The sequence below is a fragment of the Podarcis raffonei genome, chromosome 14, assembly GCF_027172205.1.
Source record: "Podarcis raffonei isolate rPodRaf1 chromosome 14, rPodRaf1.pri, whole genome shotgun sequence".
Taxonomy (NCBI): Eukaryota; Metazoa; Chordata; class Lepidosauria; order Squamata; family Lacertidae; genus Podarcis; species Podarcis raffonei.
This window is the reverse complement of record NC_070615.1, coordinates 42,730,093-42,755,031: the sequence shown is the minus strand read 5'-3', so window position 1 is coordinate 42,755,031 and position 24,939 is coordinate 42,730,093. Positions and strand designations below refer to the sequence as shown.

The window sequence follows — 24,939 nt, the reverse complement described above, 5'->3', positions numbered from 1 at the left end:
TCATGCTGGCCACATGACTCGGAAGCTCTGCGGACAAACGCCGGCTCCCTCGGCCAATAAAGCGAGATGAGCGCCGCAACCCCAGAGTCAGTCACGACTGGACCTAATGGTCAGGGGTCCCTTTACCTTTACCTATCCCAGGTCCTAGTCCAACACTCCAACCACTACACCACACCAGCTCTCCAAATCACTATAACTACAAATTCATGGAGCGTAAGTTCATCAGTGGCTACTGGGAGGCAATAAGCTTCCTCAAAGATTGGCTCCACATACGAGTTGCTGGGAAACAACAACAGGAGAGTGCTCTCATCCTTTAATACCCTGCTTGTGGACTTCTCGTAGGCATCTGATTGGCCACTGTGGAAAACAGGAAGCTGGAGTAGGTAGGCTTTTGGGCTGATCCAATGGGGACAATGGGAGTTGCAAAACCAAGTTGAGGAAGGCTGGTCTAGAGCAAACTGAGTTATATACAGTTATGCTTACTTAGAAAATTTATCTGACTCGGCAACTATTTTTGCAGCAACCTAAAAAGTTTTCTCCTCCCCACATCTTCAGTAGGCATTAACAGAATTCTGATTTTTATAGTTTTAACTGTTTTCTGGGGATGGGGGTTTGTTGTCTTGAGTTACTTGTACGCCGCTTGGAGACAATGCTAATGAAACAGTATAGAAACTGTCAAATAAGATCCTAGTGATCAGCCATTTCCAATTTGTACTTTGGTAGTGCGATGTTTTGCATGGGTTAAAGGTGTAAGTAATGCATCCTTTCCTGACCTAATGGCCTCCATTCATTGTTGCACTATGATTCCCATCATCCCTGGCCATTGGTCAATTTGCTAGAGTTAATGGGAGTCGTGATCCAAAGCATCTAGTCCAGTGATGGCCAAACATGGCCCTCCAGCTGTTTTGGGACCACCATTTCCATCATCCCTGACCACTGGTCCTGTTAGCTAGGGATGATGTGAGTTGTAGTCCCAAAACAGCTGGAGGGCCAAGTTTGGCCATCACTGATCTAGTCCAAAGGTTGGGGGAAGCTGATGTAGTGGTGTTTTCCACCTAACTAATGAGAGAACAGGTTGTGAGCATGAAGAGGAAGAACCACGGGAAATCTGGAAGAGGTGGGAACTGGGCCTGTTGGTAATGGCAGGACCTGAGATAAGTGCACATTAGAAGAGCCTGCTGGATCAGGCCATTGGCTCATCTAGTCCAGCATCCTGTTCTCAAAGTGCCCAACCACATGCCTGCGGGAAACCCTCAGGCACGACCCAAGCCCTCTCCACTCCTGTGGTTTCCAGCAACTGGTATTCAAAAGCATTACTGCCTCCAGCCATAGAGGCAGAACATCACCATCATGGCTAGCAGCCACAGATAACTTTATAAGCCATAAGGAAGTACTGCACAAAACAATTCCACCTGTGTCAGGTGTGGTTTGAACTAGGGACTCGTTGACTCACAGCTCACACTCTGAACTACTGCATGACACCACCTGCAAAGTCGAGTCTGTTGTACACCACAAACCACTTGCTATGTCAAGGTAATATTAACCACAAAGATACTCAGCAGTGGCCATTCCTAACGAGGAGGTCATGTTGAGTAACCTGCTCTGCTTGTACCAGCATGTTGTTATTGTCACAAGACTGAGGTGCAGAATAGGGTGGAACGAGTTAAGAGGATTTACTACGTCATTATCAATCACTCCTTCAGTAAATTCAATATTCAGAAAACCTTTGGTGGAACAGATCTAAGAAGTGCAGACCAATCCAGACGATATTTAACAATGATGGTTTTACTATAGGTTTTTTACTTTAATAGTGGTTTTACTATGAGGTTTTACTATAGTTTTACTATAGGTTTTTTACTTTAATGATGGTTTTACTATGAGGTTTTACTATGGTTTTAATATAGGGCTGGAGATTTCTGAAGGGAGAACACAGTCTTGGGGCCAAGACTATCTCCAGATTTGAACCCTTTATTTGGGAAGAGCAATCTGACTCCCTCGCAAAGATAAGCAGGTGTGGGGGGTCGAAAGGGGGGTGTAAATATTTTAAAAAAGAAAGAAAAATATTGCCGGTCAAAGAATGCGGCTTCTTAAAGGTGCCCGAACCGCAGCACCCTTTTATTTTATTTTTTTAGCAAATCACGCACCGCTGTGGCAGCTCCATCTCCTCTCTCAAGACCCACCCCATCCCTGCAGTTGCCACGATTGGCGGAACTGGCTGCCAATCACGGAACTAACGTCCTCGGCATATAACACACGGTGCAGCACACCTTCGCCGATAATTTTTTTTTTAGATAAATGTAAAGGAGAGGCTTCATTGGTCGCTCCGCCTGCCAATTCCGGACCAAGCCCGCCCTTTGACTCCTGCGAATCCGATTGGCCGAGCCCATCAAGCCGGCTCGAGCCGACTCCGTCAACGCCGCCTCCTCCTCGGGAGCGGACCTGGCGCCGGTTGGCGCAGAGGCGTGCCAATCTCCTCCGGCGCCCCGCCTCGCCCTCTCAGGTAGCCCGGAAGATGGCGGCGGCGAGAGGCGCTGTCGCCGCTGCTGTCGCCGGTGCGGACGGCTGGGCTGCGTGAGGCGAGCGGGAACATTTCCCCCCCTCCTGCTGCTGCTTCCGCTTCTTTATCGCTGTTTCGGCGGGAACCGATGCCGGGGACGGCCTTGCCGCGAGGGCTGAGGGGAGACGCGGAGGGCGCCGGCAGGCCTGGCGGCGGGCGGCGCTGAGGGCGCGATGCGGGGCAGGCGCCGGCGGCGGTTCCGGGGGGCCAGCGGGCGGCTGGGCCGGCCTCTGCCCCCCTGGCTCGGCCTCTTCTTCTGCTGCTTCCTGTCGGCGTTGCTGGGAGGCGGCGAGGCGGCTCCTCTTCCGCAAGCAGGTGAGAGAGAGACCCGGGAAGCGGGCGAGGGGGTCGGATCCTGTTCAAGGTGCAGACCTATGGAACTCAGTGGCAGGCCAGGAGAGGAGACAGGCGACCCCTCTGGGTTGGGCCCATGTTTGGGGTAGACCCACTGACGTTACTTAAAGCCTTCAGTTCAGCGGGGGCAACCTTTACGGTTGGGCCCAGACGCCCCGCATATTTAAAGTAGGCCAGTTGCTGTCCGTGGGGCTTGAGCTGCTAAAGGCAAGAAGGAACATAGGAAAGGGGGTGGGGAGACAGGGAGGCAACCTCTGGGCTGCCCCCCCCCACCTCACTCAGTTTTAGGGTAGACCCACTGACATCAGTGAGGATTTAGCTGTTAACTGTTTATACCTCATGATATTGTACCGTATAACATTATTATTATACCTCAGTATCATCATTTATACATAGATGATGTGCATAAGTCCCTGCTTCGCAATAGGGAAACAGAGGGGGAGAGAAGAATGTTGGAAATGCTATGTCTCTGTCTCTGTACACACTTCCGTATCTCTCACAATTGCAATTGCACACAGGCATAAAGAAAAAATGAGGTAAAAGGAAAGCTATGTTGTCAGCTGTTACTGTTAAGAATGACCACAGTTCTTATTTCATATGCAAACTTAGATCTTGTGTAGAAGTTTCACAGACCTAATATGCCTCTTGCATTTAATGGTTGTATGGCCTCATTTACATTTTCTCTTGTACCCTTGTATTTGGTATATAAATAATAGACAACCATGCCTCTGGAGTGAAAGTTCATGAAAACTGCTGCAATAAATCTTTTACAGGTGCAATAAGGCTTTTTGCCCATCATGTATGTAAGAAATTCCCATATATGTGACCGCCAGTATTCATAGATGACCAGGATCAATTTCCTTTTTCATATACATAAAGATTTCTCTTTTGTTGGGCAAAATTTCCCTGTGCTCATTCTGACTGTATACATAATGTGTCTAATAGCGTAGTTGAAGATGAGCTATAATGGCTCAGACCAAGGGTCCTTTTAATCCTTCAAATAAAGCCCACAAGGTGGGCATAAAGACACAATCCCTCCCTCACTGTTTGTTCCCTGCAACCGTCATTTAGTGCCATATTACCTCTGAACCTGCTGATAGACCTATCCTTCATGGATTTAGCTAATCTTTCAAAAGCCATTTTAAAACTATCCTCCGGAGCAGCCACTGGCCATTGCCACATCTCATGGATATATCTTCTTCAGTGAAATTACACATTGTAAAGGAATAATTTCCAGAGGTGTTTCAAATGTCAGTCTCTCCAAGGGGAAGAACTGCTTTACAGATAAGTAAGGCAGTTGGATCTGTTTTGCCCTTTTGACAGAGTAATCTTCTGTCATGTCTATATCTGTATATCTTGGACATTATAATTGGTCTGAAACACAGTTGAAATTAAATATACATTTCTGCAAGTATGTATGGCATTTCCCCAACAGTTTTCCCCAAGCTATTGGATTTTTTGTTGTTGTTGTTGCTTCCAGCAAAAGTCATACCATGCTTACATTGAGGTTATTGGAATGAAGATTATGGAGAAAGAATGCAACACAGGCACGAAACATTTTGTTGGTGTAAAAAATGTGACCACAGGTCAACAGCAGCTATTCACTCTGCTAGACAGGAGGGGTATCTATCAGTTTGAGATTAGCAGCACCCAGATGTGTTTCAGGGGTTTGTGTGTAGGCAAGAGAGAAGGGAAGCATGAAGCTCGGTGGCAGGGCGGTAGCTTTCACTTGGAGCCTCTTGTGTCCACAAGGAAACAGGAAGTGCAGTTACCTTGAAACTGACAAAGCTGAGCTGCTACTTGTTTGTTGCCTGAGAAATTTATTTCCGTTTTAAAGTATAATTTCCTTCTAACAAATTTAACTCTGTGGAGACTGGTCTTTTAGGGAAAATTGGGCACTGCCCAACCAACCCCAGTTTACTGTCAGCCAGCCCCCACCTGCCTTCTTACTTACACAGAGGGGCCTTTCCTGAAAACGTCCTCCTCCTTAGTTTCAGCGTTCCCTTGTAGAACTCAGAAAAGAGGTGGGGGACAAAAGTAGCATTAGTTGGCTCTGCCTGTCATGGGTTTTAATTCCACCTACTATTCGGGCTCCCTGCCTTCACTCCTACTGGTCCCAATGATACCAACCTCCACTGCCTACGATAAAGCTACAATTCTATGCAAACATAATTGGAAAGTGGGAGTAAGCCCTGTTTAACACAGTAGGCCTTGCTTTCAAGTATACATGCATTGAACTGAGCTGCTGGTTTACAAATGCTAACTGTGTCACACTTGAGTAATTTAAGCTGTAAGAATTGCCTCTCTCCTGGTTCGGTGCTATGGTGATCAGATGCGAGGGAGAACAATGCCCCAGACCCTTTAATAGATATTTAATTGAGGGATTTTCAGCAGGTATAGTTTCTCTTACTTCTGTTTGGCAGTTTCCTCAGCTGGTTTAGCTTGTTGTATGTGAAGTTGTACCTCTTGAACTTCCCTCTGGTATGCTACTATTACAGGCAGAGAAGCCTTGTTCTTTTTATCCAGTCTGCTAGAAATAGTGCCTGCAGTCACTGAAGTGAACTACATTCTCAATTCCAAATGCTAGGGAAAGTCCATTCTGCTACCAGGTGGTCAAAGGGCACTTTCACATGACACAGAAAATCACCTTTGAGCCTTCTGTGTGTGCATATATATTCTGTAATGTGGAATAGAAATAAGAAGAGCTGTGTTAAAACCAAATGGTGGTGGGGAGGGTGTCTGCACTGTAGGAAATACTTTTTAAAAAAATGTGTTGGGCATGGGACTCCCGCATGTTTTATTAAGGGGCAATGATCCTGAGAGTGTTCCCAGGAGGGTGTGGTTATGGAGAGCACAGGTGGTAGAATTGCTGTGAAGAACCGTGGAAATACAAGGAAGGAAGGAAGGAATAGGTGAAGTAGCAGTACTGCAACTAAGCTTGTGCAGAATTCTTTACCGAAAAAGCACAGCAAACATCTGAATTAAGAGGCAGAGCCTTCAGATCAAATGTAAGACTTCTAGGCAGGTTTGAATCCCATCATGGAAGTGCTAAGAGTGAAAAAAGTTGTACTGTATATAGTCAGACCTTTGCCCGCCTAGCTCTATATTGTTCATCAGTTGGTGTGGATCTCCTGGGGTTCACATAGGAGTCTTTACCTGTCCTACCTTGAGGTGTCGGGAATCTAACCTGGAACTCATAGAATCATAGAATTGTAGCGTTGGAAGGGATCCTGAGGATCATCCCTGCAATGCAGGAATATGCAGCTGTCCCATATGGGAATCAAACCTGTAACCTTGGAATTATCAGAACATGCTCTAACCAACAGCTTCACATGCAAAGCTTGTGCTCTACCACTGAAGTATATCCCTTCTCTGATACGATTACATAGATGAAGAATCAATGGAATAGCTGTGCACAGGCTTCTTCTACAGTTGAGGTAGCTAACATGGTTCTCTCCCAGTGTTGTTGGGCCCCAGCTCCCATCAAGTCCCAGCCAGAATGGTCAACAATACCTGGAGAACACTACTTTGGCAGCTACTGCCTTACAAAATGGGAATGTGGTGTGGCTGGACACAAAGTAATGTAAACTTCAGCTGGTAGGATGCTGTGTTTTGTAAGAAAGGGAATATGTGTCCAGAAGCAGTAATCATCATTATTTCTTTCCCAAGTATTACTTTCTCAGCTGAACTCACTTATGCACTCAGAGTTGCTCTGTTGTCTAAGGAACAGCATCATGTGTGCTGATCATGTGTTCATGGTCTCTCAAACATCACATTTATGTCATGCTAAAATAAAAGTTATCCCCAATCTCTGTGTTACAGGCCTTGATGATTTGGATGGCTTCTTCCCAGATTTTAGTCATACATAACTGCTGTAACCTGCTGAGTTTGAGAGGCATGCAGTGTTCTTTCCATACTGTGACTTTAATTTTGGGCCTGGCACACATTGTACGTTGCAGAGTCCTTTCCTGCTTACTGTTAGTATAATCTTTTGTTCCTCTGCTGCTGCAGTTCTTTTGCATATCTTCTCTGCCACTTCTATTGGACTGCATCCTTTAAGCGTAGTATTTTTCTCCTGTGTACATATACCTCATGCTACAGCATAGACTTAATGGCTCAGAATTGTCTCTCATGTTTTCTTTTTGAAGACTTCTGCCAATTTGAATTATATTTCCCCATTCCAACAATAAGCTTTAAAACCAAAAGCATGAAGGCATTAAAGTATTCTATTTACAATATGAAATATCAAAACCTCGTTAAAATGACTTGGTTGTGGCTGTTAAAAGCCAGACCAAGCAGGGTAAGTCTTACATCAGGGGTCGGGAGCCTCCGGCCCTCTTAAGTCCTGCTGGACAACACCTCTCATCAAACCTAACCAATGGCCATGCTGGATGGTGCTGCTAGGAGTTGTGGTCCCAGCATCTGGAGGGCTGCTGGATTCCCTACCCCTGTCTTGCAGTGCTGCTGGAAAATATTCACACTTGAATTAGAAAGGAACTTCCACATTTGTTACATAGCTACTGAGGGTCCCACATGTTCAGTCATGACATACAGGTGTTGATTAATTAGGAGAGCACCCTTAGTTCATCTTAAAGGTAGTGGTGTCTGTCTATAGTTCATGTACAGCTTTAAAATTAGGTGTATCCACAGCTCAAGTTTTTCTGTGACTGTCATTGAGCAAGTAATATTGGTAACATTGCAGCCCAGTTGTAAGAAACCACAATTTCCTTCAACTTAGACAAGCCTATGTGAGCCTTGGACCCACACACTTGCACCTCCTTGTCTTTTGTGTGCTGCTTCTGAACTAATCACAATTTTCTGAGATGTCAAAACCCTGGGTAACAGTGACTTAAACTAAGCTTAGTGAAACAAGTCAGAATCAGTCCTTAGTTTCAGATCCTGGTTTGGTCTCACACTGTGGTGAAAAAAATTTTTTTTTCCCTTCCAGTAGCACCTTAAAGACCAACTAAGATGCTACTGGAAGGAAAAATTTTGTTTTGTTTTGACTATGGCAGACCAACACGGCTACATTTCTGTAACTGTGGTGAAAAGTTTACAGTGTACACAATCTACCGTTTCCTGCATTTGGACATCCTGGGGAATTGTGGTAAATTCAAAGGCAGGAGATTTCAGTCTCCTTCCATAGTACATGAAATAAGGGAAGGGGGAGCATGTGAGCAGAAGACATGTTTCTGCTGCTTCTGAACTGAGTCTACATAGCTGCTGGGGTAACTATTAGAGCTATCTTGTGGTTGGGGCATTAATTGCTCCCCACTCAGTAAACAACCAAAATATTTTATTATACCTGCGGGACCGCCTCTCCTGGTATGCCCCACGGAGGACCTTACGGTCTGCCAATAATAACATCTTGGAGGTCCCGAGCCTCAAGGAAATTAGACTGGCCTCGACCAGAGCCAAGGCCTTTTCGGCTGTGGCCCTGACCTGGTGGAATGCTCTGCCACAAGAGACCAGGGCCCTGCAGGATCTGACATCTTTCCGCAGGGCCTGCAAGACGGAGCTGTTCCACCAGACCTTTGGTTGGGGTCCAGTCTGACTCCCCCTCGCTCCTTATAAGAACTTGTATGAAAGTGCCCCCCCAGCTTTTCTCACAGGTTCATATAAAATCAGTACAAACAGGCCAGTGAGCATTTAAGGTTCCCAACCCTAATCTGTGGGTTGCCATCTGATAGGATTTCACTTTGATTCTGATTTGATTTTAGGATGTATTTTAATTGATTGCCTGATTTTATGTTAATATGTTATATATTTGATGTTTGCTGCTCTGAGCCTGGTTTTGGCCGGGGAGAGCAGGGTATAAATAAAATTGTTGTTGTTGTTGTTATACATCCATGTTTATTGAAAGCTGGCATTTGGGTATGTGTGGCACTAACATAATCACTTAATTTTCTTTTTGCTGAAAATGTTCACATACAATGTATAATTTTGAAAATCCCCCACATTCTGTCATCTGTGCAGATCTTTTTAGTTTACAAAGGATTTGACATTTTGCTCAGCAGCATAGGTGAAAACGGATTTGAAGCCCCTTCTCCTGCCTCCAAGCCAACAATAAATTTATTTTCCGTTGCACAAAGTCAAGTGTGTAAAATGTACTGCTGCAGTGGAGTTGCTTTATTTCTGCTTCTGTCAAGAACTGCTGTGCATTGCTTGGTGATTATTGCAATGTTAAGAGAACCATATGCATTTATAAACAAGGGTGGCAATGTGCTAGGGAGTCATGGTTGGCTATAATTTCCCAGTATGTTTCCGTGTACACATCTCTCCAGATGTTCTGCTTTACCAGGCGGCCATGCTGAAAACATATTGTGGAAATTGAAGTAACCTTTAATTTTCTAGGAAGTAATATTCCCACTTCGGTATTTAAAGAGTTCATTTTGTTCTTTCTGAACAGTGTGAAGGTATTTTTATCTGTAGGTGTAAGAGGTGCATTGTTACCTTGCTGTTAATGCAGAATACTTTTTTGGTTTACCAGCTCTGCATCAACCTGATAATGCAGGGAAACCAAACTCTGAGCATGTTCTATAAACTGGGAATAGGGTAGCATGAGAGTCATGTTTCAATAAATGTAGTTTTGTGGAAGCTTAAAAAAGAAATTAACTCCAAGCCTGGGTGATAGGGCATGTTACAAATCAAATTAACACCTTAATGGGGGTGTCTGGCTTGGCAAATTGCTTTTCTATTCTCTGCCAAGCGGTCTGTTCAGCAAGGCAAGCAGTTCTGGCAGGGGCTAGCAGCTCCCCAAATCCTTGTGACCATTTTCAAGGGCTTTTAAGTTGGTCTAGTGTTCATTGTAGTCAAGGCTGGGTATACTCTGTGCCACAAAACTAGGAGCAAGTTATATACCATTTTGCATAAATCTTTTAAGTTGCATGAGTTAGTATCTGGATTTGTATAGAATTTAAAGGGGGAAAGTCAAGATGAGAGAGGGATATATGGGTTGTTTTGTAGGACCTGTGGGAGGTGCAGGCCATTCCTTTTGCCTGGTAATTTACATTTTTGCAAGTTACAGTATTGAAGGCTTGCCTGCTATGTTACAGCTCTGCATTTCTCTAGCTTTATAGCTCTGCATTTTTCTAGCTATGTCGCAGGTCAGATTTCTGCTTCTTACCTGTATTGCTCCCTGCCCCATTCTGTCCTTGATTGTGCTGTTGCTGAAATATTTTTAAAGGTTCAGTGGGGGTGGGATTGACCTGCTTCTTCTGATCCTCATGTTCTGTTCACAGGAACTGGGAAAACAGAAGTGAAAATGAGCTTCAACTCTCTGTGGCTTTCATAGCTGCTGTTGTGGCTGATGTGGTTAAAGATTTTTAAATACCCTTTTCTTCGTGTATAATAGGGGTTTTCCCTAAAATATGTCAAAAATTGGGGGCGTCTTATACTCTGGGCCATTTCTCCCCATTTTCTTAAATCTGAGTCCCCCCAAATAGGGAGTGTCTTATACACGGGGGCGTCCTATAGACAGAAAAATATGGTACTTTTGTTATCTAAATTCTTAACTACCCGTGAAGATATTAAAGGTAAAGGTAAAGGTACCCCTGCCCGTACGGGCCAGTCTTGCCAGACTAGGGTTGTGCGCTCATCTCACTCTATAGGTCGGGAGCCAGCGCTGTCCGCAGACACTTCCGGGTCACGTGGCCAGCGTGACAAGCTGCATCTGGTGAGCCAGCGCAGCACACGGAACGCCGTTTACCTTCCCGCTGGTAAGCGGTCCCTATTTATCTACTTGCACACGGGGGTGCTTTCGAACTGCTAGGTTGGCAGGCACTGGGACCGAACGACGGGAGCGCACCCCGCCACGGGGATTCGAACCACCAACCATACGATCGGCAAGTCCTAGGCGCCGAGGTTTTACCCACAGCGCCACCCGCGTCCCTCCTGAAGATATTACAATGTTTATATTAGCTGTGTATATAATAATGAAGTGACTTGGTTGTCTCCAAAGCACAGCACTATTTCAAGTGAAAGTTCCTGCATGTGCTGCTTTGAATTTGCTTCTTTATAGACATTGCCAGCTGGATATTCATTTCGAAGTTGAAGTTAGTGCCGATGCAGAAGCTCTTGAGCTCAAGTTCAGATACTACACTGTTGTATGTTAATCATTGCTTGATGTGACAAAATAAGAGTTACTGCCTGCTTTTGGAGGCTGCAGCACCGTTCAGGTGGGAATGAATTTAGAAACCTGAGTCCTGCTCAGATGATGGAGGATAAAGTGGACATGACAGATTGGAACCATAATTTTCTTGTTGTATGTTTGGACACTCAACCCATGGTTGGGGTTCCAAATTATGTGTAACAGAAGCAGTGGCCTGGTGTGATATCTACATTCAGCCAAAGAGTTGGCCTAATTGCCAAAGTAGATTGAATTAGTCTGTGCTTTGCATTAGCTTCACAGCAGGTTTCTGACAAGGTTGTTTTAGACCCAGCTGTGTGATGTAATTGGTTTACTAAATCCAGTAAAATGGTTGACTCAGGCTGCAATCATAAACGCATTTATGATGGCGTAAACCTCAGTGAGCATGTGGCTTACTTCCGACTAAACATTCATAGGATTGCTCTATCACATTGAGCTGGCAACCTCTGTGTACCTGGACTGTGCTACACTCTTCTACGTTGTCTGGTATAATACTCTATTAGTGTATGTAACTCCTCATTATAGAACCATTTTCTAATGAATTTATATTAGTAAGCAAATTAGTAGATTTGGTTGTAATCTACACTTGCAAGTAAATCCAGAAATGTCAGTAGCCCACATTCAGTTTTTATTCCTGCTTGCCTGTGTATAGAAATGTTTGACTACTGTGACATGATGATGGCGTGTGAGAGAAAACATGCACAGTTTAGCAAAGATCCTGGAGCCTCTTCACTTCCTTTTCTGTTGACAAGTGCCTGTTGACAAGCCTCTTGTGTTAAAATACAGACCCTGGGTTCTATCCAACATCTACTCTAAGTGGCACTAATTGAAATTAATGCACATTATTACGAATTTGAATGTAGTAATTTCAGTGGTTCTACTGAGAGTAAATGTTAGCTGGATACAACTCCTTAGACTTAAATTAAAACTTCATATTCATGTCTGCCCTCATTAACTCAAAATTATCCTGAAGTCTATCTTACTGGCTTAATAAAATTATAATTCCTTGCTTATTTTGGAACTGTTGCCTTTAATTATCTTCCCTTTTTCTATTTTTAATTATAACTATTTAATGTGTTCCAGTCATTACCAATGATGGGGAAGAAATACATCACAGATTTTCAACAGAAATACATAGACCTAATTTTAATGTCTAATGAAGAAGAAATTGAGACTAGGGGGTGATGGTGAGATGCCCATGGTACTCTGTGTTACCTAGGTGCCTCATGTTTTCCAGAAATATTTATTGGCATTTGAGCAGTTAGATATTAAACATCAAAGGGAGATATCCAGTGGTGTCTGCCCTGCTCTGCACACCCAAAATCTTTTGTGGGGGATTGGAGAAAGGATGAGAAGAGAATGAGGAAGACTCATGCAAGTGGATGCTTATTCACATGAGGCTGATGCCACCCAAGAGTTGTAGGAAGCTGTGTTGGTTCATTAGTATAGTAGCCTTACTGAAAGCAACAAAAAGCCATTCTAAAAACTCTTCAAAGCCCAGGAAAACAAGACTTTCTTTTGTCCTAAAGAACATCAGGGGAACTGGTAGTGAATAGCTGAGGGATCATCACTGAGAAGGTCCTAACCCAGGTAGCCACCCATCACCTCTCAAAAGGGGCAGTAACTTGGTTGGACCTTTGATCTTAGTAACTGGGCAGGTTTACACAAGAGTTGACAGTTCTTGAAATATCCTGTTCCCAGACAGCTTGGGACTGTGAAGCTCAAAACTAGTCAACTGTGAAACTCATTAAGTAATTTTGATATTACTTTACTAATTGAGTTATAGAGCTATATTGCTTATAGAAGTTGTGCCTTTTAGCTGATAGGTGTTGCAGTTTAGCTTCTCATCAGAGCAACCCTGATGTAATGTGCAACGATATTTGAGAGAATATTTGACCATGGTCAAAGAGGTAACTGATACTGCTGAGCCACCTGACTTTGTTGACAAGCCTGTTTGTTAGGTTAAACCTACTTCTTGTGTGTTTTAGGTGAATCAAGCAGTTGGAGTTCAGACTGTAAAAACAAATTAGCATGTACTCAGCTCTATTTGCAGTAGATGATGTTATTTTTGAAGATACTGGGACATACTTGCTGGGGTGGCAACTTTGTTCATGGACTGGTGAGAGAATCTAGTCTGTTCATCCCTGCAGTTATCTTTCTTACACCACGAGAGCTTTCCACATCCTTCCACATCTTCCAGCACTGAATAGCCTTTCCTGTATGGAAAGATAACGTGCATCTTCAGAGTCTCTGGGGGTTTGTGTGTGCATGCAAATATTTTGGTAACTGCTCTACTTTTTGTCCTGAGTAGATTCGTTTTATTGCTTAATACACAGTGGACCCTCCAGATATGAACTTAATTCATTCCGGGGGTCCTTATGTACCCCAAAAAGTCTGCAACATGAGGCGCCACTTCTGTGCATGCGCGTGGTGCGCAGAGCGCTTCTGCACATGTGCGTGCTGCGGTTTGTCACATTTGCAACCCAAAAGTTACATTACCCGAAGGTAACATAACTCCAGGGTCCACTAGATGACAGTTGAACAACTTTTGCTATAGGAGGTACCAAAGTGTGTTGAAAGAGTGCTTTGAAATATTTGAAAATATGAGCTCCTGTTGCTGAATACACTAAGACAGGAATGCTATTCACCATACTACCTACAGCTGATGGTTTTTTGGGTCTAACAACGTCTAGGGGTTCACAAGTTCCTTATCCCTGCATTGTGGAATGTATCACAAGTTCTTCAACAATACATTGGTTTTTGATGCACATCTCTTTAAGAGTCATCTATAAATATTGGCATTTTTCTGTGTGGTGTCAATATTCTCTTGGCCTTTGTGGACACCTGCCTCTGGTTTCTTAGTACCTTCTCTGTTAGCGTCTTACATATGCAGGTTTAGACATGTTCATGCACATGTTGCTTTAAATTAATAACCTGTCCATACTTCAGGGTGGCTTTCTAGTAAAATATGATACATACTTGTGTAAGCATGTTTCCATTTAGTTTCTGCAGGCAAGGATGCCTTCAAGTGAAATGAGGTTTAAAGATAGATGTACTCTTTGATCTTTTAGGGTTGGCTGGTTGCTTTAGAATGGCAGCTCTGTCATCTCACTTCCCATATTTTACAAAATCTCGGGGGCTTTGTCTTTGAAAAATGCTGATTGTGAGTTAATGTGACTCTTCTCATAGCTGAACTGATCTTGTGTTAAAACAATGTTCTGTTCTAGTTGTCTCTCCCCCTTCCACTAAAAGCTGCAGAAATATGTACCAACTTCCTCAAAAAACTAGTTGCTCAGACTTTGCTGCAACTTGAAATTTAGAGCAGTTGCGGGATCTTTCTATGAATTGGTTGAAGTGTTAGGGGAAATGCAAGTAAAGGCAGAAGTACTTTATTCCAGAGTGTCTGTCATAAAAAAATATTTCTGATGTATACCATTCCATGAAGAAAGTTATTCCTACATGGGAACCAATACCTGCTATTGGTTCCCACGTCATATGTGATAAAACAAGTTCAGACTCATTTGATAATTTGAAATGAAGACTTGGTGGTTGCCTTTCCATCTTGTTGAAGTATCTTAACTAAGTATTGGTTAATTGTTAGTGCCTTGGCTTTTAGATTGTGAACCTGAGAGCAGGGACTGTCTTGTTACTGAGATTTGTCACCCACTGTGGGACCCTTTCTTGGCTGAAGAGCAATGATAATCTTTTACCTTCGTATGTACATTCTGAACTTTGATACAGGAGGGCTTCAAGCTTTAATTGCACTACCTTCATCAATTAATCAATAAGAGCTTTAATAGCAGGTTAGCTTCCTCCACGAGAGGAAAAGATGTGAGTGAATGTGTTTAACGTGTATTCATACCCAGCAAGTAAGGAATTCAGCATATTTGATGTCTACATTCAATGACAACTCGCATGGCTGTGGATTGTATGTGAATGTTATCTCTTATGTAATGCTATCTTAATACATGGCAGACTTCTTTTGCCAATACAGGGCCTTGTATGCGTTTCTATTTAATTTTGACTTGTTGACAACTGGGTAACCCTATATGATAGCTGAAGGTGAAACGTGTTAAAATACATTGCCAGTAATGCAGAACCAGCACATTCCAATGAAATCAGCATAGTTTACTTGAGACTATCAAAGTGCCATGGGGAAGTATTTGGTTTTTATTTTATTTTTTAAGTTCAAACTTTCTAAATGATAGATGTTTCAACAGAGAAAGCATGATAGTTTTGCGAAAAGGTAAAGGCAAAGAGAGAGACAATACCTATTTTTGGAGCCCCTAAGTCTAGAAATATCCATAAAATCAATATCCATAAAACCAGAAAAATATAACTCGTACATCACAAATGTTATCGGCCTTACTGCAGAACTATATAACTGTTCTGAAATTTCTCTTCTATAGTTAACATGTTTGTGTTCCAATGTATGACACCATGCTTATTTCAACCCTTTGTTTTCTAGGGGAAGCAGCAGTGACTGAAGTTCCCTTCGCGTTGGTGATTATTTCTGCCTGCAGCCTTTTAGGCTTGGTACTTCTGCTTGTGAACTGTGTATCCTGTTGTAAAGATCAAGAGATAAACTTCAAGGTGAGTACAGGAGATAATTATTTGTATCCCTTTAGTACTGGAGTCTGATAACACAGACATATATAATTGTACTGTGCAATGCCAAACATTCATGTGGTCAGTCAAAAGCAATGGAGTTTGAGGTGTCACAAGTAGCTCTCAAGTCTGCTTAATGACCTACTGTTGCTGTGCAGTCCTGAGTAACTTATTCTGTTTGATGACTTGCCTTCTTGCACTTAACTTATTTTCAGAGCACTTAAGTATGAGCATGCAGGGGATGGGCTTTTCTGCCTGCTTTGGAGCAATCAAGTAAAAGGGGAAACTTTTTTAAGGCAAGGATCTTGCCAGCCCGTGCTGAGAGCCAAACTGACAGTAACAAACGGCCACAGAAGCCACACGTAAATGTGTAGTGCTCCAAATGTCAAAGTACAGTGGGACCTTTAGTTATGAACTTAATTCGTTCCGGAGGTTCTTAACCTGAAACTGTTCTTAGCTAGAGGCGTTCCTTCGCTAATGGAGCCTCTTGCTGCCTGCCGCTGCACTGCTAGCACACAATTTCCATTCTCATCCTGGGGCAAAGTTCTCAACTCCAGGTAACTCTTCCAGGTTAGTGGAGTTTGTGACCTGAAGCATTTGGAACTCAAGGTACCACTGTAACTTGTTCTTTCTTTCTAAGCTGGGAAATTTGGCCTTGAAATAGATGAAAAATACCCCCCTTCGAGGAAGTTATGTTATTGTTTTTTTTTAATAAGCAACAACGCACAAGAGTCATGGGGATTCAATTAAGAAAATAGTCTCTGTAATATCTGTGAGACTATTTGTGACATCTTCATGCAATGCCTATTTCAGATGAGTATTCATTGAGGTTAGAGTCATAGCCGGAGGATAGAAACTTCAAGGTATGAATTGTTTTGGGGTTTTGGAATGTAAAGAATGAGACAAACAGGATATTGTTCTACAGAGCTACCTAGCTAAACAGAGTTTGGATGCTGAGCTTGAAAGAATCTCTTTATTAGTGGGTTGGGTTTTTTTTACCTTGGATGTTGAACTATCCCTGTGGTATTCTCCTTTGCTTCCAGCTACACTAAAGTAGCTAAACCGCAGTGAAAGTTGACACTTCCTGTGTAGGAGGAAATCTATACTAGAGAATCTGTAATAGACTCACAGAAATACAGAAGAAATCTGTAACTTATTTCTCTTAAGAGGGATACAGGTGGAAAGCTTAGCAGAAAATTCACATGGGTTTTCTAGGAAAGACCTGAGCAGGATCCAAAACATAAAAAACACCCCCCCCCCAGTGTACTGTAGTTATCTATCTACCTACAGTATACAGCCGTCTTATAAAATACACAGCAGTATATGTACACACAAACAGAAAACAGTGCAAAATCGTTAAAATGCCTGGCTGATTGGAAGTTTAAAGAGCTGTGTATGCTGATAAGCATAAAAAGATCTTCAAGAGACACCTGAAAGTCAAAAGCAAGAATGTCAAAAAGATATTGAGCGATTGAGAAACAATAGCAGAGTTGCTTCTGTTAAGGATCCTGCTTAAAAGTAAATCTTTGGATCCTGGTTCCGTTTTCAGATCTTATAAATGCACATGGATTTGTCATTTGTTCCCAGTTTTCCATGTGTCTGCTTCCATGGAGGAATGAAGCTTGCTTATGGCTCAGCTCAAAGTGTTCACCAAAGCTTTTAAAGTATATTTTCCAAGTTGTATTACTTTTTCAGTAAACAATTTTCATTCATTCATTTATTTAAATAGTGTGCATTATATTGGCACAAAATGCAGCAATAAACAGCAGTTCAATAAAACAAGATCTCATAATTCACTCATGGGCTGCTTTACGTGGCTGAAAGATGGTCAAAAATAGGTTCCTTGGAATATAGACCAACAGTTGCTCTTTCTAGACCAAGACCAATTGCAAAGTATTAGGAAAACAATGTTGCTCTAGTTATTTCTTGCTTTGCCCTTACAATTTCACAGCAAGGTCATAGGTTGTGTGAGCTTCTTCTGTAGTTGTGTTACGTCCATGCAACTAACAGATCTTAACTTATGATTCAGAGAATTTTTGGCCGTTATCCCATATACAGCTTAATGTGTAAACATGCCCTCCGTTCTGATAAACTTCAGTATAAATATATTTTTTATGCTATGCTGAGCTGTACTTTACATCTTTGTGACCTGATTACAACTTGATTTCTTTTTCCCAAAACTGCTTTGCTTTAATGTTTCTCAGCTTCTTCACCTTTATAATTAAAATATGTAAAAGCCATGACCTGTGAAACAACCACAGGAGTTAATTAGGGCTGCCATATTTCAAAAAGTAAATTTTTTGAGCTTTTTTTTTTTTTTAGGAAGACCCCAAAATTGTTAAGCTGTTTTTGGGAACAACCCAAAATTGTTGAGCTTTTTGGAGGAACCCTCCCCCCTAAATAGTGATTTTAAGCTTTTAGAGCTGATTCCACTGCTTTTCCCATTGTTTTGCCATGCATCTGGGTATTCCCTGACAATTTGGCAAAATCCCCCACCCTCCAACGCCATTTATACACCCAAAACCCAGGACATGTCAGGAATTTTCTCGACGTATGGCAAGCCTAGAGTTAACGATCCTTTTCACAGCAATGAGGGTTGTCACTTTGCTGCTGAAAATGTTGCTGGGGCAGGCAACTTAAGTGTGATAACTCAAGTATTGTTTCAACCAATATTATGGGTCACATCAGGCACATGGAATAAATACTGTGCTGGTTTAAGTTTCTGAATCAGGCAACTTCTCCTTGTTCTTCTGGCCTCGTTACTTCTGTAGGAATTTGAAGATAATTTTGATGATGAAATAGACTTTACACCACCTGCGGAAGATACCCCATCTGTCCAGTCCCCAGCTGAAGTGTTCACACTTACAGTTCCCACTGTTTCTTTACCAGCTCCATCACAGTTCCAGCTTCCTACAGGTAAGGCATTTCCCTACCCCATCCCCTCCACCCCAGGACTAGTTTCTGATCCTTGGTCAATGGCCAGTATTGATTCTCTGCCTTGTGACTGAAGCTTTGCTGTAGTATTGATAGCCGAGCCAAAGCAAAATGTACATATTTCAAAGGGGGTGCTGCTTCTATCCTCTGACAGCTTGTGAGCTAGCCACATGAGGCTGAGAGTGTGACTTGCTGGCTATGGAAAGACTTCCACAGCTCACAGTTCATTCTCTTAACTATAATCCTCTATACATGGTAGAGTGTAAGGATTCTGTTTCTCCTGACTTAACTGGTTTTTTTTAAAATAGCATGCCTATTATGTATTTTCCTGTTTTCCATGCCTTCTTTAGATGTCCCTCCCCTCTGCCTTTTTCCCTTTTATCAGTCACCCACAGAATGCTATTCCGGTAGGATGATCTTTCGTAATCTTACTTCTAAAAATATATTAAATGGGAACAGTGAAGGCTTGATAAAAATAGCTTTCATTTTGCTACCATTTGGAAAATCTGAACATAAAAAATCTAAACTTTCTAAACGTGTATTTTACTTGGATGGCGTTGTGAGTGACTTTCTCTCAACACTGGGAGTAGGAAACAAGCAATAAGATTTTTTGCGGAGGCTTTGGGTAGGATTTGTATGCAGTTCATTTTTATTTTTCTTGGCTTAGAGCAGGGATGAGGAACCTCTGGCCTGCTTACCACTCTCGGCTTTCCAGGGGATCTAATTTGGCCTCCGCAAACCATGCCCACCTGCCCATCAGCTGACATCACTGGTGACATCAGTTGATGGACTGCAGGGCAGGGTTTAATCCTTTTTGGCCATGCCACCCTATTCTCAATTATTAGCATAAATGTAAATGTATGACTTGACAAAGCTACGGGGAATTTTTTTAAACTGCCTGGGACCTTGTGTTATGGTCTTGTGTACATTTGAGAATAACTTATTGAACACCATCAGATTTTTTAATAGGTAAACAGGCGTGGAGCTGGACTGTAATTCCCATGGTGCTGAATTAAGGCGAAACCAGCTTTTTTGAGAAAGTGTGGGCATGGCCTGAGGTTGGTTTCTCCTGCATTGGGAATTTGGTTATCCATCTCCTTTTGAGTGGGACATCCTGTAATACACAGGAGGGGAGCACATATATATGTAGATATACATAGCTATCAACATAAGTAGTCTTTGTAAATCTACACTATGTGGCTCTAACCATAGAAAAGGAATGGGGAGCAGGGAGGTGGTCCACAAGAACTTTGGCCACAGCAAGTGTATGCTCTCTTCACATGCAAAATGAAGTTTGAAAACACCTGGGGTTTTAAATATGTTTTCGTATTACTGTAGCAACCTACTGTATTATGCATTTGGGGGGGGGGAGCACAAAAGTAGTTAATCAAAAAACAAGATTGTGGCCACTTGTTGATGTATTGTCTTATTTTGTGTAACAGAAGGGTTGAAATCCCAAGTCGTCCGTCAAAATCTCAACTATATCCAAGAAATTGGAAATGGCTGGTTTGGAAAGGTAAGAAGTCTGTATTGATTGTTGTATTTCTCCAGTTAATTTTCTGATTCTATGATGAACAGCTCTTGAATAAATTGTGGAGTGCGAGCTTGCCAATGTGTCGGTAAGCAGCTTTAGTGGAGAACTTTCACTGTTGATATTTGAATTTCAAAATTCAGATTTTGATGGAACCTGGTGCAACATTATTTCTCAAAACTCTTAACACAAAAGAATGTGTTTGCAGCAGCAATTAGCATATTATTACTGCTTCCCTTCAGCTCTTCAAAATGTTTTGAGTGCTTAAACTGCAGAAACTTACAGTTCGAACTATAGGATGTCTACAGTTCTTGTATACTGAGAAAGCATCCAACCAAAAGGCAATACAGTTTACAAGAAGTGGGAGAGAGATTACCTTTTCCTACCCCTCTTCTGGTTTTGGTAGAGTTCATGGGGTAGCCCTGAGATGCACTACTATCCTGAATCTGACTTCTCTTTTCCCAAAGTCCAGTGTTTCATTCTGGAAACTTGACATTTTGCTGCCAGCTCGAAGAGTGTAAAGTTTGCCAACTTCTGTAGCAGGACAGATTAGATAACAAATGAAAGATGTTGGAGAACAATTCAAGGTGCACAACACCCATTCATGGTGGGAACCTTATGAGGCATAAGAACCCCTTTTCTTCTCCCCCTTCCCCAGTGTTGTGTATGAGCAATCCATGTACCAGACGGGTACAGAGAATTGGAAGTCTGTGTGCAGCTGTCTCCATTCTGCTTAGTCAGTGAAATGATAGTGATCTGGGACATCTAGGGAAATCTTTCCATAAGTGTCCACTCTGGTGACCATGCTCTGCTTGCATGAAACCCCAGGTTCACCTCTTGTGGTCTCCTGTTAAAGGAGCTATTGAAAAAAAAGCCGAGGCCTTAGAGACCCTGGAGAGAGCTGCTGCAAGTCAGAGTAGGTCACCCCAGGCTTGATGGACGCAGTGGTTTGACTTGAGACCTTACAGTTAAGGGTGGGAAAATAATAGCAGCTACAATGGTATAAGCAAGTTCCTGGCCTCCTCCGTCTTCTTGACATGCCTTGTAGTGACTTTTATTTTACTTGTGCACACAATGGCTTCCTCCATGTTTTCAAATACCTGCTGCTTGTTTTTCAGGTTTTGCTTGGGGAGGTTTACACAGGCTCCAGCGTGGCCAGAGTTGTTGTGAAGGAGCTGAAAGCAAGTGCCAGTTCCAAGGAGCAAGAACGATTTTTGAGGCATGGAGAGCCATACTTGTAAGTATCATCTCAGTAGCAGTGCAGAGTAGGAGGGCATGCTTAGCTTTTCGTGAAAATGCATCGTTACATATTTCTCACAATGGCCACCGATAGCCTTGTCCTCTATGGTGCACATAATGTGCTCATTGTGGAGCACATGAAAAAGTGAGCTTGAAAGAATAAATTTAGGCTACCCAGTGAGCTTTTATAGCTGAAGCAAAAGTCTGAACTCTTGATCTTTTCAGTCCAGGTGCAGCATTCTGAATACTATCACTCTGCCTCTTACCTCCTTCATGTATGCTAAGCTGCTGTATGGAAGGCTTGTGGTTCTGTCCCTTTCATTTACCGATAGCTCGGAGCGGGGTGTCACTTTCAGAAATCATTTGCTCACTGAAGATGAGGTGTGCTGCTGTGGTGGGCATTTCCGAGATCCCCTTGACTCATAAACCTGGAAAGAAATGGAGTATGCCTGACCTGAAGAGCCTCTCTTTGTTTCTCTTTCCCTGCAGAATTCTTCAGCATCCAAACGTCCTCCAGTGTGCAGGGCAGTGTGTGGAGGCCATTCCCTATCTTTTGGTATTTGAGTTTTGTGACTTGGTGAGTAAATGCCATTTCATTGTAATAGCACAGAGCTTGATGTTTACTTGATTATTTATTTAAAGCATTTTATCCCACTTTTCAGGGTGGGGAGGGGAGACTTGCAAATGTTAGTGATAAATCCCTGCTCTCAGGCTAAGAAGTCCAAAAGACACAACACACTGGCTTAGCACTGCACTAGGGAACTCTTCTCTAGAACAGGGAAGGGGTGACCCTCCAGGTGGTGGTGTTGGGGCCTAAACTTCCATCAGCCCCATCCAGCATGATCACATGGATCAGGCATAGGCAAACTTGGCCCTCCAGATGTTTTGGGACTACAATTCCCATCATCCCTGTCCACTGGTCCTGTTAGCTAGGGATCATGGGAGTTGTAGTCCCAAAACATCTGTAGGGCCGAGTTTGCCTATGCCTGACATGGATGATAGGAGTTGTAGTTTAGCGACATCTGGAGGGGCAAAGGTTACTCATACCTGCTCTAGGGCTTCAGAAAGCTTTTCCTTGTAGCTATATTTTTAAAAGATACTTTACTTCCAACTTTCATACCTTTTCATCTGCATTTATCTAATGCATTTTTTACACACACACACACACACACACACACACACACACACACACGCCCGCAGCCAAAAAAAAGGCTCCCAGAATGATTTACAAATCTCAGTAATAAGTTCTTGCCCTCAGGCTTGCAGACTAAGACTATGCAAAAGGGAAGGGATTGGGGAAGAGGAGGGTGGGGGAACCAGGTTTGGGAAGGCTGACCTGGAGACTTGTCAGGGGGTTAATTTGAACCAGTGCAGTCTTCTTGGAATTTGTAAAAATAGGCCCTGTAGAAAAAAATCTGATATCTGACCAACCATCCTAGCTCACACTAAATCAGGCACTGTTCAGGGGGAGGGGGAGGAGGAAGGAGGAAATCGTTCTAACACAGATTTCCTAATTCACTGTGTTGTTTTTACACATTTACACGCAACAGCTTTTACAATCAGCATTTGGCAGTAAACAGCTGTTTGCATTTCCTGGCATGACCATTTCTGGTATTCTAGGTTGGTTTTAATTTCATTTAAAATGCAGGCCTTGCAGTCAGGTGTGTTGTGTGTTTATTTAACATGAGTTTACTCTAAGTTTAAGTGTCTGTGGTGGTCTAGTGTGCCTGGAACAAGTGTCCTTTCAGAATCTTAACAAACTAGGTGGATCGTGGGTCTGGCCTAGTTAATTTTTTTTGCAATAAGTTTCTTGTGTCCCTAGAGGTGTTCGGTGCTAATTAGTTTTTCATTTCATTTCTTGTTCTTTGGAGGTGGGGTGGGTGTAGGACATGACCTTTTTACTGTGAAAATCTTAAATTACTTGGCAGCTATTCGATAACTTACTTGTACATACATTGTGTCATGCTTCTTCTGATGTATTTAATTGGTCTCCAGGAAGCTCCTGCATATTCAAGTTGTCATAGTTTATAGAATATAACTTGTTAATACTCCAGTTGCTTGAAGGCTTAGCACATCATGTCAGAAATTGTCGTGATTCTGTGGCATGTATAATCCAGGCGAGGATTTCGCTTGCCGGCATAGAATACATTTCTGTTGTAGCTGTGCAGTAAGCTTTTTGGGGAAGGAACTGGCCTTCATAAACTTCGCTGCTAAATGACGGGCATACAAATTAAAATCCTGTTGCTACAGCCTGCTTCGATTAAACCAAACCTTGTCTTAGAAGTGGAATAATGTACGGCTTAGCGGCTGCAAAAACACATTGCTACTTGCAAGTATGTGAGATGTGCGTAACTTTTGTAAGTGAGGAGAGTGGGATGTGAAGCTGGTGTTAATTGCATGCTGTGCTACATAGTCCTGTTAACATAGGCAGTTATAGCCGCACTTAACTTTGTGCAACTTTAATAAGTATCAGACAGTAAGTGCTTTCTCTGACCAACATAGATGGATGTTTTCCACAACACCTTTTTTTTTTTTTGCTGTACAGTTGGCTCTTAACAGGCAGTGAAAATTGTGTTTAGTGGTGGTTATAAACCTCTGCAGCGTGGTGGTGGCTTTTTCCTCAGTGGTAAAAAATAATCTACCTTGACAACCAATGCATATAAGTTCTTCATTGAGACTGATTTTCACTTGCTTTCATCGTAATTCTCTGTACCTTCACTATTACCTACATGCTTGAATCCAAACAAGGACAATTGCATTGGGAAGATGCAGGTCTATACCTAAAAACCTGATTGTCTTAGAACCATAAGATTGTAGAGTTGGAAGTGCTCATCTAGTCCAAGCCCTGCAAATGCAGGAATCTCAACTAAAGCATATTGCCCACCATTATTGCCTGAAATATAAAACAAAATAGAATTGATCCACTGTGCCTAAGTAGAACTGTGATGACATCTGACAGAATACTGTTTAAAATGCTCATGAGCTCTCCTAGCCCTTCATAAGGTCTAGCTGCTGCTGTCTTCTTAAAACAAGCAATAGCTCCTTAGTTTCCTCTTGTCTCAAATGATTGTGTAGGAACTAGATGGCATGTTTGTGGCAGTCCTCTTAATCTATAATTAACTAATGGTGTATCATTTCCGATCGTCCTGAGGTTGTACCAGGTTAAAAATAGGGTAGTAACCATCTTATTAACTGTAATATATTACCCAGCTGTATGTGGCCAATCTTCCGTCAGCGCACAGAATTATTTGTTGATAGCATGACGAATGAGGAGCAAAGAATCGTATTATGAAGTGGATGTAACGTTATTAAGGCAAGGCTGGCCGGCCGGCCTGTTAACTGGGTATGCTTCCATAGAAAGTAGCTCATCAGGAACTTTTTGCTGCAGAATGAGAAGAAGAAGTTGGCAGTTCCGGGCAGCAAGTGTGCACTCACTCTTCGGAGCGTACAGTTTACCTTTAATCCTTCCTAGAACTGTGACTGCTTGATTCTAAATTTCTAGAAAAGAGTAGTACGTAGATGGGAAAGCTTGTCTTGTGTTAAAAAAACAAAAGTGATGGGTGGGAA

At 42.5% G+C, this 24,939-nt stretch overlaps 1 protein-coding gene across 2 annotated transcripts in view; it reads left to right on the top strand.

Moving 5' to 3' along the window:
- The first annotated feature begins 2,510 nt into the window (after positions 1-2,510).
- LMTK2 (lemur tyrosine kinase 2) overlaps positions 2,511-24,939 on the top strand; it is a 41,769-nt gene continuing 19,340 nt past the window's right edge. Inside the window, exons 1-6 of one of the 2 annotated variants that reach the window (XM_053365492.1) lie at positions 2,511-2,872; positions 15,529-15,653; positions 18,440-18,584; positions 20,045-20,118; positions 21,252-21,370; positions 21,862-21,949. In XM_053365492.1, the coding sequence (XP_053221467.1) occupies positions 2,731-2,872; positions 15,529-15,653; positions 18,440-18,584; positions 20,045-20,118; positions 21,252-21,370; positions 21,862-21,949 (693 nt within the window). In that variant the 5' untranslated portion in view covers positions 2,511-2,730. The remainder of the gene's footprint in view (positions 2,873-15,528; positions 15,654-18,439; positions 18,585-20,044; positions 20,119-21,251; positions 21,371-21,861; positions 21,950-24,939) is intronic. The other variant, XM_053365490.1, reaches the window with a different exon arrangement.